This window comes from Simochromis diagramma, unplaced genomic scaffold (genome assembly GCF_900408965.1).
Source record: "Simochromis diagramma unplaced genomic scaffold, fSimDia1.1 OVJJ01000344.1, whole genome shotgun sequence".
NCBI classification, from domain to species: Eukaryota; Metazoa; Chordata; class Actinopteri; order Cichliformes; family Cichlidae; genus Simochromis; species Simochromis diagramma.
In genome coordinates this window covers 7,686,467-7,699,962 of record NW_024387375.1, presented here as the reverse complement: position 1 = coordinate 7,699,962, position 13,496 = coordinate 7,686,467, and the positions used below count along the sequence as shown (strand labels likewise).

Here is a 13,496-nt window from a genome sequence, read left to right as displayed (position 1 = left end):
TGTAATAAAGCATCAAGAATTCAAAGCTCATAAATAATGATTCTTAAATGTAGGCTACCAGCATGCTGTCTTGCACAATGAAGGTAAAGGTGCAATAAGAGTTTTGGTTTTAACTTGTGAAATGCTACATGCATTTCACAAGAGCATTTTACAGGTTATGGTTGGTATGTCTGTATCTAACACGCAACCCATACCTCGAAATGCAGCCATGAATAGCCTGTGTGTAAAACCTACAGTGATTAACATCTGATAAAGAGGAAATGCTATTATATTCAAGTCATCTTTGTACTGGACATAAATATAAACCTGACGTGAACTGAATTTCAGTCCTTTGACCAACATTTTCAATATACTCAACTTTGCAATATTTATGAATCCCTTTTCTTTTAGGGAATACACTAACAATTGTTCCCTAGGATGATTACATCCCCTTGGTATCTGACTTGTCTGTGTATATAGTGACTGATTAACCAAAATGTGCGCACAGAACATTAGTTGTGTCCATAGTTGCATGTGAATAAACCACAAAAAGACATTAGTGTTCTTTAGTCACTGGACCAACATTTGTCCCAGGGAAGATATTCATTGTCTGATTTCTGTGAAAGAAGGCAAAACCTTTTCCTCTCAGATGTTCCACAGAGTCATGTGAGAGGGGAAAAAAAAAAAAAAAAAAAAGACCTTTTTCCTCAGCAATCCTGTGAAAAGCGGAAAATACCCCATGATTGAACAACTTGTAGAACCACCTTTAGCACCAATAATTGGAAGTAATCTTATTTTTTCTCTCACATTGTTGCAGAGGAATTGGCCTGCTCTTCTTTCCGTCGCCTCAGCACACTGAGGTTTGTGGGTATTTATGAATTCACAGCTCTCTTAAGGTCCCACCACAGCATTTCAATCAACCTGATGTCTTGAATTTGACTGGGCCATTACAACACCTTGATTTGCTGCTGTGCTTGTTGTGATCATTACCCTGCTGCGCAACCTCACATATGACTCTAGAATACTTTGATACACAAATGAGTTCGTGGTGAGCTCGGTAACTACAAGGCATCCGGGTCCTGTAGCTGCAAAATAAGCCCAAATTATCGTCCCTCCATCACCGTGCTTGACAGCCGGACTATTGAGTCTGAGATTGAGCTCTTTAGTCGTTTGAGTTTGATTTCTCCTGAATTTGCTGGGATGTCCACTGATGTACTGATGAGATTGTGGCATTTTGTTAACACAAATCTGAACCATCCAGACCAGCAAATAGCTGAAACCTTTGCTTTTGTAGAGCTGATCAAAGTTGCTGATAATCAATAAATCTAGTTCATTTGAATGGCTGCTATTTATCCTCTCAACTCCTGTGGAAAGGAGCACTTAGTTTTTCACAGAACTACAGATTCTCTTTTCACATCACCATATATCTTCTTACTGATTTGCACTATTGAAGTTCCTTTTTACAATTTAAAAGTGACTCTTTAAGTTTCCGGGAACCACTATGATAATACACACACAAATGTGCTTACTTATCCCCGAAGGCGCGTCTCCAAAACTCCGCAGCATCTGCCTTAGTGATGCGGAAGTTGTCACCCTGAAACAGACCATTGGGGAAGATGGCCTTCAGCTCAGCCAGCATGTGGCTGAAGATCAAAGACAGCTTTGTAAGATTCCTCCTGTGGAAGTCAGGAAAAGAGGGAAGACTGTCAGATTTAACATGTTAAACAGTGAATTGCTGTTAGATGTTCACCAGACCGTGCAAAGGCCACAAGAGAGAAATGCTGAGTAACATTAGTAACTTATTAGCATCACAGCTGGATTTTATTCAGATTATACCGTGTGTATTATTTACCAAGGTTGGAATTTCCAGAAAACAAAATCTGTTTTTGAAATTCAAAAGTAAAAAAAACAAACAAACCACCAAATACACAACCTCAGTGTCAACTATAGTTTTAACGTGTCACACACAGTAGTTTACGGCAAATAAGCAGAAGTCAACTTAGTGTCACAAGCTATACACAGTGAGAAAACAATGTTTTCAGCTAACATGAGTGTATTCAAGTACAGTTTTACTTGTGGATAAAATACTGGCGAAAACACTGAAACAGAAATAGTAAATATTCAAATGCACATCAAACATGCAGTTTCCTGAGTCCACCAAAAATAATAACCTATTTAGCATTCTTGCTTGCTCAGCCATCTGTGTCAATGCAAAAAAGAAATGCAGTGATGTGCTGTGGATGACTGTCAAGTGTTCAAAAACAACCCAAAGCATATTACACACACACCCAAACATACAGTGTCACATGGAATGTGACTTTCTGTTCTTTTTTTCCTCCAAATGGAGTTGAGGTGGCAATAGGATTCAGTGACTTACAAACTGTTAATTGGCTGATAAATAAGCCTACCCTTCCCCCCATGTCACTGCAAAATGTATATAACAAATACATCAGAATATACAATGGAAATGATGAGTCTGGTAAAACATGAAACCCTTATCGTTTCCCTTTGTGTATGACTTCTGACTACTTTTCATCCTATTTCATCTGTTTGTCAGCCTGTTATTCAATCTATTTTAGTGAGAAGGGGGGATACCATCATGGAACTCAAAGAAATTTGAGATTTGAATGAGAAGTGCAGGCTACCATAGAGATAACAGATTTTTGCTCCTCAAATCTGCCGAAACATGGATGGTAGTTAAAAGAATGGGCTTCCAGGTTTAAATAACAAATAAATAGCAAATCAGCTAAGGACATTCTTACTGAGAATGTCCAGAGAATGTCCTTAGCTGGTTCTATGATCTAGAAATAGCTTCAGGTTCTTGCATACATTTCACAAGTACATGCATGCATGCATCTTTAGAGTGAATACGATGTGAAGGTTAGGACATCGTAGTACATAGGTGTGACTTCAGTTGGTCAACAAGAAAGGAGGAAATAACTGAAGAGCATGAAGCCAAACAAGAAAATGACAAAGATGAGAAAATACTTGACTGGGAAATAAGAGAATGAATTTGAACATTATCACCATGCCCGTGCACCACATCACAGCATTATAAGCGTTAAGCTGAGAAAGCGGTGATTTATGAGGCGGCACAGAGGGAGATTGTGCTTGGCTGTCGGGCAGGGTGAATTGACATGCACGAGAGAGACAGCAATGAAAGCGCGGCTACACTGCAGCTGCCCCACACTACAGCACACGCCCTATGAGTGGAAAAGCGGGGAGTGGAAAGAGTGAATGAGGAAGCAGGACAGTGACCAGAGATGGATGAATAAGATTAGTGTATATTGACATCCTGCCAAAATAGAGTAGTACTTGTTAAGAAGACCATTTACCACGGAGGGGTATACAAGAATCTGGGGGGAATGATGCAAGGCTTGCACAAGTGTTTTACACTTACACCCTCGCGGTAGTAAATGATAACAGTAATCACTCTTGTAGTCCTGATGTCTAATCTTTTTAAATGCTCTGCCCACTTAAAATCTACAGCAAAGACTTGAAGCTAGATGCAATGACTGCTGTTGTCTTTGAAGTCCAGGCTAGCCTCTTCAGTGATGAAATGTGACAAATGAGACCAACTACTCCCAGCATTTCCCTTAGGAGCTCATGTAGCTCTGTTTCAGAGCATCTTCCCTTTCCAGCATCATCTCAGGAAAGACAGATGTTTGTGACACTGTATTTCTGTGTGCTTTCTTCAACAGCTATCATCTCAGCAGGAGGTCGCCCTCAGTTACTTTGCTTCCTGGCTGTACTGGCCTGCTGAGCCTTAAAGCTGCTGCCTTATCCTTTCTTCTGTCAAGCTCTCTCTACTCTGTACTTAGATCTAAGTTACAACAGCCCCCTCCTGCTTTTCTTTTACCTACAACATAATCATATAAAGAGTCTTCACCTCTCTCAAGTTTGTGTGGAATTGCTCTCTCCTGACTCACAGCTTTCATTTCATTTTCATGAGGGTTACTTTGCCATCTTATTCATCTACTCATCCACTCCCTTCATCTCTGAACCTAAAACATTCATGGAGACTACTTAAGTGTTTGAGCTTATAAAACCATCTCTTCAAACCCACCATTTAATTTAAATTCTAATTCACCAAATGTAATAATACATTTGAACATAACCACTTGGGGTAGACACATTTATATAGGCACAATGAGCATTGAAATTTGGATCTTAACAGATTCAAAGTTTGAGGTGAATTTCATGTGCACTGAAGGGGAATAAACTGAAAAGTTTTTGTGGCTAACTTGTGAGACTGAGAAAAAGTAACAAATCCTACTAGGTTCAGCTAATCCTTAGATCACAGTGGGATAAGTTCAGACAGAAGGTAAAGCAAAAACATGCACTATGCATCAAGTCTTTGGGGGGGGAAAAAAAAAAAGTGTCTTTTTTGGTTCAGTCTTACTTTCCAGTGTATGAATGTGTGTGTGAATGGGTGGATGACTGAATGTGTAAAGCGCTTTGGGGTCCTTAGGGACTAGTAAAGCGCTATACAAATGCAGGCCATTTACCATTTAACTCTTGTGAGAAATCTGGGTGTCGAAGCTGACTGCTAAAGATGCTTTTGGCTTTAAAAATCAAGAAACTAATAAAACAGATCAACATGCAGAAGAAGCTGCTGAGGCAAGTTAATTAAGTTGCCTAAACTACAAAAGCACCAGAAGCTTCAAACAGGAAGTGGAACTATGTAATTAGCTCAGTCAAAAATGGGACTGCGCTCTTACTTGCTGAGTTTGCGATGATGTTTGGTGCTGCTAGGCTTTAGATCGAGATCGATTTCAGTTAAAGCAACCTGCATTAGCAGTTTGCTATCCATCAATCTTGTGTTTTGTAAGTAAAAGGTACAGTGTGTAGTGATTCGATTCAGTGTGACTCACAACTAGAGAAGGAGTCTGAAAGTTAACATTGGTCCTACTAGCATCACAGTTTCACAGCTGTCTATGGCACAATATTAGCATTGAAAATAAAACATTGTATATTTTTGTCTGTAATGTTGAGGAACCACTAAAATTAGCTGAGTGAATATTAATATTCAAAGCTAAGATACAAGTTAATTTAAACTATAAACTGATTTAGTATCTCTCAGCCCATCTCACTCTAAAACAGCATCTCTGTACTGTGTGTACACTTGGCAGTAGCCAATACTTCAATAGCCAGCTTTACAACAGTCACTACTATTTGAAGTGCTGTGCCAGCAGCGACGATGAAGAGTAAGTGTGCTACAATCATACAAAATAGCATGCTGATATAGACTGTCATATACTTCTATAGTGCTCTGTTTTTCCTGTAGTTACACTGTCATTCTTAACCACAGTCAAAGGCCAAACCTTTTTTTGAACACTAGGTTTTTGTCCTCCATCCCCCTCATACTATAGAGTGACCTCTGACCTTGCAGCTGGCTGCTCCCTTCCTGTTTCCTGCTGGTTGTGATAAAGTAGCACAGCTAGCCGGCCAGCAATGCATTACGCTACGTTAATTCACCTCAGCACAGCCAGCATGGGTCATCCTCACAGAATGAGAGCTTTTCTGGACTCGCGATAGCCACAAGTAGCTTCGGTATTATCACGCAGCTGTGTTATCGCTTGTGCTCGAGGCCCAAAGGGAAACGCAGATCAAACACAAGCCGTGCTCGGCAAAGCTACCAGAAAGTCATTTACAACATCATATAAAATAATTAAAACTAGAGCAGAGCTAAGTATGTTGAGGACAAATCCAGAGACCCGAAAAAACATAGGCCTATGTTCGCTTCCTCCACTCCCAGTGGATTACAATTTTATGTAATCCAGAGATTTTGGGGAAATCATAAGAGCAGTAAGTTTCTCAATAGATTTGAAAAGCATTTTTGAGGAAATACACCAATGTGTCACATTTGCATCGCATCATAAGACTATCATGGTGTTTTTTTGTTTTTGAGCCTGTGGTTGGCTTTTTCAGTTTGAAAAATTCCTAAGAGAAACAGACAACACAGCCTCAGTACACAGAGCAGTTACAAGCTCATTTACTACAACATGAGAAGCCACTGCTGTTTCAGCAGAATGCAAAGCGCTGTACACAGGACACAGCCTGCAACTGTGTTAATACCACTGATTAAGATTTGACATATTAGGCATCTATATCATGAAGATAAGTTCCCAAATACAAGTATTTCAGAACAAAGTAAATTAATTTCCAGAATTAAATGTCAGAATTTCAGGAGATCACACACACAGACACACAAAATCCATTAGACCAGTCAAAGCTCTCTCCAAACTGAAACACTCTTACAGTCCTACCATCCTGTACTTTTCAGGCACTGACAGATCACATTTTTATTGACTCAAGATGGTCCAGGGAAATGGGGAGAGCACTCTCCATCAGGGTTAATAGTAACTCTAGCACTGAACTTATAAATAAACAATGTGGTAAATTGTGATAAAAATATACAAAGATATTAAAAATGAATGTAGCTGTTGTACTGGAGTGTACACAATGTGTATGAAATTCTGCTTTCCGGTTTGCCTCAGTCATCACTTTTAAACCTCCAGAAACTGGCCTCATTCCAGAGCAATATCAGGAAACGGCCATGACAGCAAACAAGCAACAACCACGAGACAATGTGCTTTAGCAATGATCCGAGCACACTTATCTGTTCCTGAGCAGTCCTTAATAAATAAAAACATTGGGAAAATCCTTTCAAACGTCTTTCACCACATTTCAATGTATTTCATATTTCTTATAAACACTTTATCACAGCAGTAAATCAGACATGCTTAAATCCAGATTAGAAATAAATTATATAATAAACAGCTCAGTTTCAGCCAAATCCTCTCACATATCTGAGTGCATATCTGAGCTCATTTATCTCTGTGTGCATAAACAGCAACTGCTTGTTGTACCCTGCGAGGCAGAGAAGATAGTGGGTTGCATCATGCTAATCACCATAATCTAAGTGTGAGGACTACATGAGTCGACTGCTCACTGATATCGCTGCGACATAAATAACCGTGATGCTCTGCTATTTGTGTGCCTGCATATATCCGTGCATAGAGCCCCAAGCTACGAGTGTAGGAAAATGTAATTGAAGCCGAAACACCCGCAGCCTCTGAAGTGTGAACCGTGTTTTCCATTCCCATCACCAGTAGCCGTTAGGCTAACCACTAAAAGCTTTCCTTAAATTACTCCAACTACATCAGCACCAACTAATCAACAAGTATTCCCCCTGTAGCATCACACAGAGAGGCTGTTTTTCATGTCATATCAGTCTGTACACGGAATTGAGCTGAGAAGGAAGCACATTTGGTGTGATTCATATAAGACTGAATGCAGCACAGAACAGCAGCGGTGGGGAAACTGAACAATGGCTTTCTCTAAAATGACACGTAACGCTAGAGTAAATCGTCTTAAGGCTGTACAAAAATTTGGTTAAGGCATGAGTATGCAAAAGGAGGACTGAGCCCTATTCCCGTCACCCTGAGCTACATTGGGAGATTTCAGGGTGACTGTTCAATACAGTTCAGGATTAAAAGGTTTTGACCCTTATTTCCTTTCTTGTGAGGTGTAAAAACTAACAAAGACTTCGGTGAGAGTGTGTTTCATTTTCGTGGGAAACGTAATGCCGGAACTACTTCCTCTGTTAACAACTTCAAAATGATTAAAAACCTCAGCAGTACAGGGCTATCAGTTGAGATTAGCAAGTTTCTGAGCTATTATTTCATATGAAATTGTCCATTTGAAAGAAACTCAATATTTTCAACAGCTATGATAAAAATGAGCTGGTCTAGTTAAAGCACAAAACTAAAGGCATGTACTGATTAAAGAGGAATGAATGATATCCATGCAAATTTCTCCTCTATTCACTTTTATCTGACATAACAAAATACACTGCAGAATTTCCTCAACTCAATTCTATACTAGAAACAAACCTTTCCTACAGTATAGTAGCTAAAGTGATAAGACGGGTTTTTAGATAAGCAAATTCAAAAGCTGTGTCCACAGAGACAGACCTTTGTTTCACGTGGATGTCAGGTACATGTACAAAAAATAGGAAGCCGTGCTATAGGACAGCTTTTTCTCAGACACAGAAATAGAAGAACAGAAATGAAAAAACCCCTGTGACATTTTAAAGTATTGAAGTTACGGTACAATACACTGTCATTTTTCTTTGTCCACGAAGGCTTGAGTACATGAATTTTTGACAATACAGCAACACTGTGAACAGCTGGAAAATAACAGTTCATTCTAGGATATTTTATTCATTCAGGTCTTATAGCATTAGCAAGATGTGAGCGGTGCAGCAAAGAAAAATTAACTTTGAGATGGATGATTAGGACCAAAACAAATGCAGAGCTAGCGAGAGGCTCTGTCTACATTTGTGTTTTGACCAGAGAAAAATTGACCCAAATCATTGTTTTAATGAATGGCTGTACAGTAGCCCAGCTGCAGGGAACATTGAATGAGTAGAAGCTGAAGGAAGTTTACTGAGCATTGTAATAATATCACTGAAACATGCCTGGAATGCATTTTTCTATTGTGCAAAGGACTGGAGCAATGTGCTGTCACTAAGGGAAGTTGGAAGTAAGCACAGAAGGAGAAAGAGCAATGGGGGTGAAAGGCTAAAGGGTGTGTGTGGAATAAAATGTTAACTCCTGAGTGTGGGGCTGCAGCTGAATGCTGTTTTATTAGTAATTTATCATTTAATTACTTTAGTTTTTAAAAGGCACTGTTTTTATTTAACATTCCCAAGATAAAAACCATTTACCTTACAATGATTTAAAAAAGGAGTATACTAAGAGACAAGCAGAAAATTGTGACTAATAAGTGGTTCAGACCATAAATGAATGAAATTCAATTTTATTTATACAGTCCCAAATCACAACAACAGTTGCTTCAAGGCACTTTATATTGTAAGGTAAAGATACAGAGAAAAAACAAAATCCAACAATCATATGACCGCCTATGAGCAAGCAATTTGGGAATGGTGGGAAGGAAAAACTCCCTTTTAACAGGAAGAAACCTCTGGCAGAGCAAGGCTCAGGGAGGGGAGGAAGATGGGACGAAGACACTGTGGAAGAGAATCAAAAATTAATCATAACTAATGATTAAATACAAAGTGCCAGTACAGGTGTTTGACAGATTTATTATTTCCTTGAACTTAGTATGTGTGCAAATGTTGTTAATGTGTACAAAATGGGAACAGGGAAGCAACCTAATCCGTTATACCTCACATGATGTGCAACGCCAAGCACGCAATTCACCTTTTTGTGCTAATCAACCATTTCTTTTTCTTTGCTTCCTTGTGGTTAAACAGGAAGCAAAGGTTTGTTTTTTTTTTTTTTTAATTAATGTCTGCTTTACATGAAGCTCTGTGAAACCTGAGCGATACTGTCATCAGTTTACCACAAAATGAATTCTTAAAGAAATCCTAAAAATAGCTCTGCAAATGTGATCCTTTTGCTGCTTAAGGTGGTTTAAGTCAGTTAGGGACATTTCGTTTCATCTTCAGATATGAAAAAGAAAAGGGGTGGGGGGTGCTCACAGGGGATACTCAGAGTGCTAACATGGTTTTGTCATAATGTCTCACTAACAGAAGAGTGGTGGAATACAGCTAAGATAAATTAGATCATATTACATAAACACCAGCACTGCAATTATTATATTTCTGCAGTGCAGACTATTCCGCAATACATGACTGTGCAGTCTATAAGCTCACCACTTCCTGTAACCAGCTGGACCTATCAACGGTGGTCAGGATGCGATGGCAGCTTAGCCCAGGAAGATGATCAAACAGACTCTCTCAGAGAGGTCAAAGCTGTATCCGGTTAGACCCATGGGAGGGCAGGCAGAAGGGATTATCTGAGGACACATTGATCAACCCTTCTACTGTATGACTATTCTTAGAGAATGTGCCATGAGTAATGTTTAAACACAGGCTTCCTATCCTGTTTGCATGTAAATGAATAAACAGGCTTAAAAAAAAAAAAAAAAAAAAAAAGAGAAAAAAAAAAAAAGCTGTATTAATCAAGAAGAGATTTGGAAAGTCAATTACTTTCAACATAGACCAATTAACAGCCAACAAGAGACCACAGTTACAAAACACTGCGCTGTTAAGTGCAGAAGTAGTGACTGGTCATTTTTTATAACACAATATGGTCTGACTGTGTAGCTCTACTTCCTGCTTAGAAAAGGAAGAGCTTTAAGGGCTAATCCTACTCTTCTAGCCATCTTGAGAACAGGCAATAATGTACATTTGGTCGTGGGTTGAAATTTAAAACTAATCTAAACTGTATATTAAAAATAAACTAACAGTCTGGCTCTTTGTGAACTCCTACAGCGGAAAATGTCTCGATTGTGCTGCGTAAAGCCAGAAGAGGAAGTAAGTGAAGCAAACAAGGAGGAAGTGCTGACTGTGTCATGTCGATTCTGACCGAATATGGGTTGTCACTGTTAATTAAGTTTTGCTTAGAGTCGACTCACTTTCATCTTACCCTCTTCGACTTTCAACAACGAACCCCCTCTTTTTCCTCTCCTCTGTGACTATGTATGCACCTCGTTTCCACCCGACTCAGCTGCTCCCACAGTCAAAGCCCAAGCGAAAAGTGTTGCTCAACAAACCCAGGCGTGTACTGTGCTACCGCGACTCTGCTTCATCTCTAAAGCTAAACAATCTGCGTGGCTTATGCGTTAGTGGGGGGCTGGATAAATAGAAGCCAAAAACTGCGGAGAAGTCTGCACGACATCGCATCACAGCATATCCACCCACTTTTCATTTGGGGCTCTTATAACACACTTGAGATCCTTCACTTTGATTTGAAAATAGCCATAAAGCCCAATCATAGACCCTGAAGTCAATGGCTGACAAGCACTGATGTTGGCTGAAGTTAAAGTGGTGGAGATAACAAGTGTAAGTCGGTCTTGCATTTTCATTTTTCTATTTGAGGCCCATATTATCCTCAGCTTCTGTTTAACCAAGTTTCTGTTTTATTAGTTTCCTAGCATCTCTCCGTCATTGGTCAATTCTATAGCATTTTTAAGTGGGCTGACACCCATTGGTTAGTGTCACTGCCACTGCCTTCTCTTTTGAGACAATGGCAGTCTTTGTGTGTAATGCCTGGCTACTGTCTGTGTGTGTGTGTGTGTCCATTTCCTCTCCTTCAAGCACGATTTTTTCCCTTCTTTCTGCACAGTCTCTTGGTCCAATCAAGCAATGATAAAAACAAATTTCACAGAGAAATTGACACAATGTCTAAAAACAGCTTTATCGCCTCATGTCAAATACAGGAGTGGTTCACATAGACATTTCCTCTTCTCTCTGGTTGCTTTGGCATTTTTTTGCTTCCATGTCTGCAACATTACAGTCATGGTAGCTGAAAGAAAACAATCTTATTGAGGAACTGAGCAACTAGATGAGGATGTACATCTGACAACTGACTTGATAAAATGATTGCTTAATTTAAAAGAAAAAAAAAGAGACTATGTTCAAAGGAAACACCAGGTTACACCAATGTGTGAAGAAACATTAGAACCATGTATTTCTGATTTAGTTCTGCAAGTGATCAAGTGATCTAGCCTTGGAAGGAAATTTACTCCGATCAACTAAATTTCTACCAAATTTTAGCAACCCGTGTTCGTTTTTATTGCAATAATCAAAATCTGGTGGTACCGATGAGCCCACTTTTAAGCCATCTTTTTCTCGCTGTCATTCAAGCCGTACAACAAATCCACTTCCTCGTTGCAGGCATATAAGTAGTCGAAATCTTCACTTTCCTTTCACGTATGACTGTAGACTTTTCAGTGCGTTATTACAAAGAGCATGCACAGCAACACTGGAAAAGCAACTATCCACAGAGGGCTACTATGTGAGCCAATTTGCTGCACACTGACTCTGCTCTAGAGGATTTTTTTTTTTTTTTTTTTCACAGTGGTGAAGCATTACAGCTTTCCAAAGTAAACCACTAGTGGCTTCTTCAATGACATACATTTTTTGGCTTCTCTCTCTCTCTCTCTCTCTTTTTGACTGCACATTTAATCTTATCACAAGTGCTTGGCAAAATTATGTTTTTGCAAACTTTGAAACTTTCAGACTTTTATTTCTATTGTTTTTTTTGTTTTTTTTACTAAGATCAAGTGATAGTCACACTCCTTATTACTGTAACAAAGTTTACAGACTTTAGTAAAAAGTACATACTAGTCTTAAATTATGAAGGGTCGAAAAGTTTACTTGATTACTTGATCTTGAAATTAGAAAATTTATAATGCACAACACAAATAAAATTTTCCCGAAGTCAGACAATAGTAACATGGTTATAGTTACACTCCAGAAAAGTCTGAAAATTAAGAAAATGCCTACAGCAAAGGAGGACTTAGCACACGGGGTATTACAAAACAAAACAAAAAAAACAAGACGCTGCCACAGTAATGTCAGTCATCGTCCCAAGATGAGCAATGAGCAAGGGTGGGTAGCCCTGATATCATGATTGCGGACTTGTCCATAACAAGTTGTTACAAATTCTCATTTCTTGCATATAAAGACACGGTTCTGACTCTCACAATGACCAAAGTCTACAAAATGTAGTTAATATTCTATTGAGCATGACTTGAATCATCTGTTAAGTGTTTACTGAGGTTACAGAGAAAGGGATTCGAGGGCCAATTTTCCACAAACTTATACTACTGGAAGTCTTTGTGTAACTGGAAGAGCAACTCCCTGTTGGCCATTAATTAATTTTTTTTTTTTTTTTTTTTTTAAATGCAGGTTTACCACATTTGGGTGTTCACTTTTCAAAGCTGGAAGCTGCTTCCATCTTATACATACAGTCTGTGGATTAGCACCAATATAACAAATAAACTACTTTTGATCAACTTCACATATAAGCTTTACTTGGCAGAGATGAACCACCTTGAGATCCCACACTCAGTACAAATATCAGCTTAGTACTGGCTAATACTGGCATAAAGCCCTTTCCTCACTAACAGCCGGTGTCAGTAAATTTTGTTGAAAACGAAGCTTTAAGTATTAAACGGTTATAATAAATGTTAGCCTAGCATTAGCAATTACCTGATAGCAACATTATGCTGTTTGTTATCATTGGTAGAAGGTAGCGGCTATGGCTAATAATAAAATGATGCTTGCAAATGTTATCAGTCCTACCCATCTGTACTGTTAATTAAACAGTGTTAATTTAACAGGATATCACAATTATATTTTCTTTAATGTCCTAGACTAATGCTAAGAAAAGTCTATCGGAAACTAGATAAAAGGTCACGGTCAACCTTATCAGCTCTGATCAGCAAAGAAATATGGCGCCAGGTCACCAGAAGTACAACACTACCACAGGATAAAATATTGTTGTCTTAGAAAATATATATATATATATGCAAACCTTACACAATTCTGTCACTATTTTTTCCATTACATAAGACAACTTAAAAACAGTGTTGTTTTGATGTTATTGTTTCTATGGTTCGAAACTTTATTTAGAAAACAATACCTCTTAATTTTTTGTCAATCCACCTCCGGTCTCTGAATCATCCACATACCACTA

General features: G+C 38.7%; 1 protein-coding gene across 3 annotated transcripts in view; it reads right to left on the bottom strand.

The window, feature by feature from the left end:
- cbl (Cbl proto-oncogene, E3 ubiquitin protein ligase) overlaps positions 1–13,496 on the bottom strand; it is a 34,017-nt gene that overhangs the window by 13,106 nt on the left and 7,415 nt on the right. For all 3 annotated transcript variants that reach the window (XM_040008875.1, XM_040008876.1, XM_040008877.1), the window contains one exon: positions 1,509–1,655. In XM_040008875.1, the coding sequence (XP_039864809.1) occupies positions 1,509–1,655 (147 nt within the window). The remainder of the gene's footprint in view (positions 1–1,508; positions 1,656–13,496) is intronic.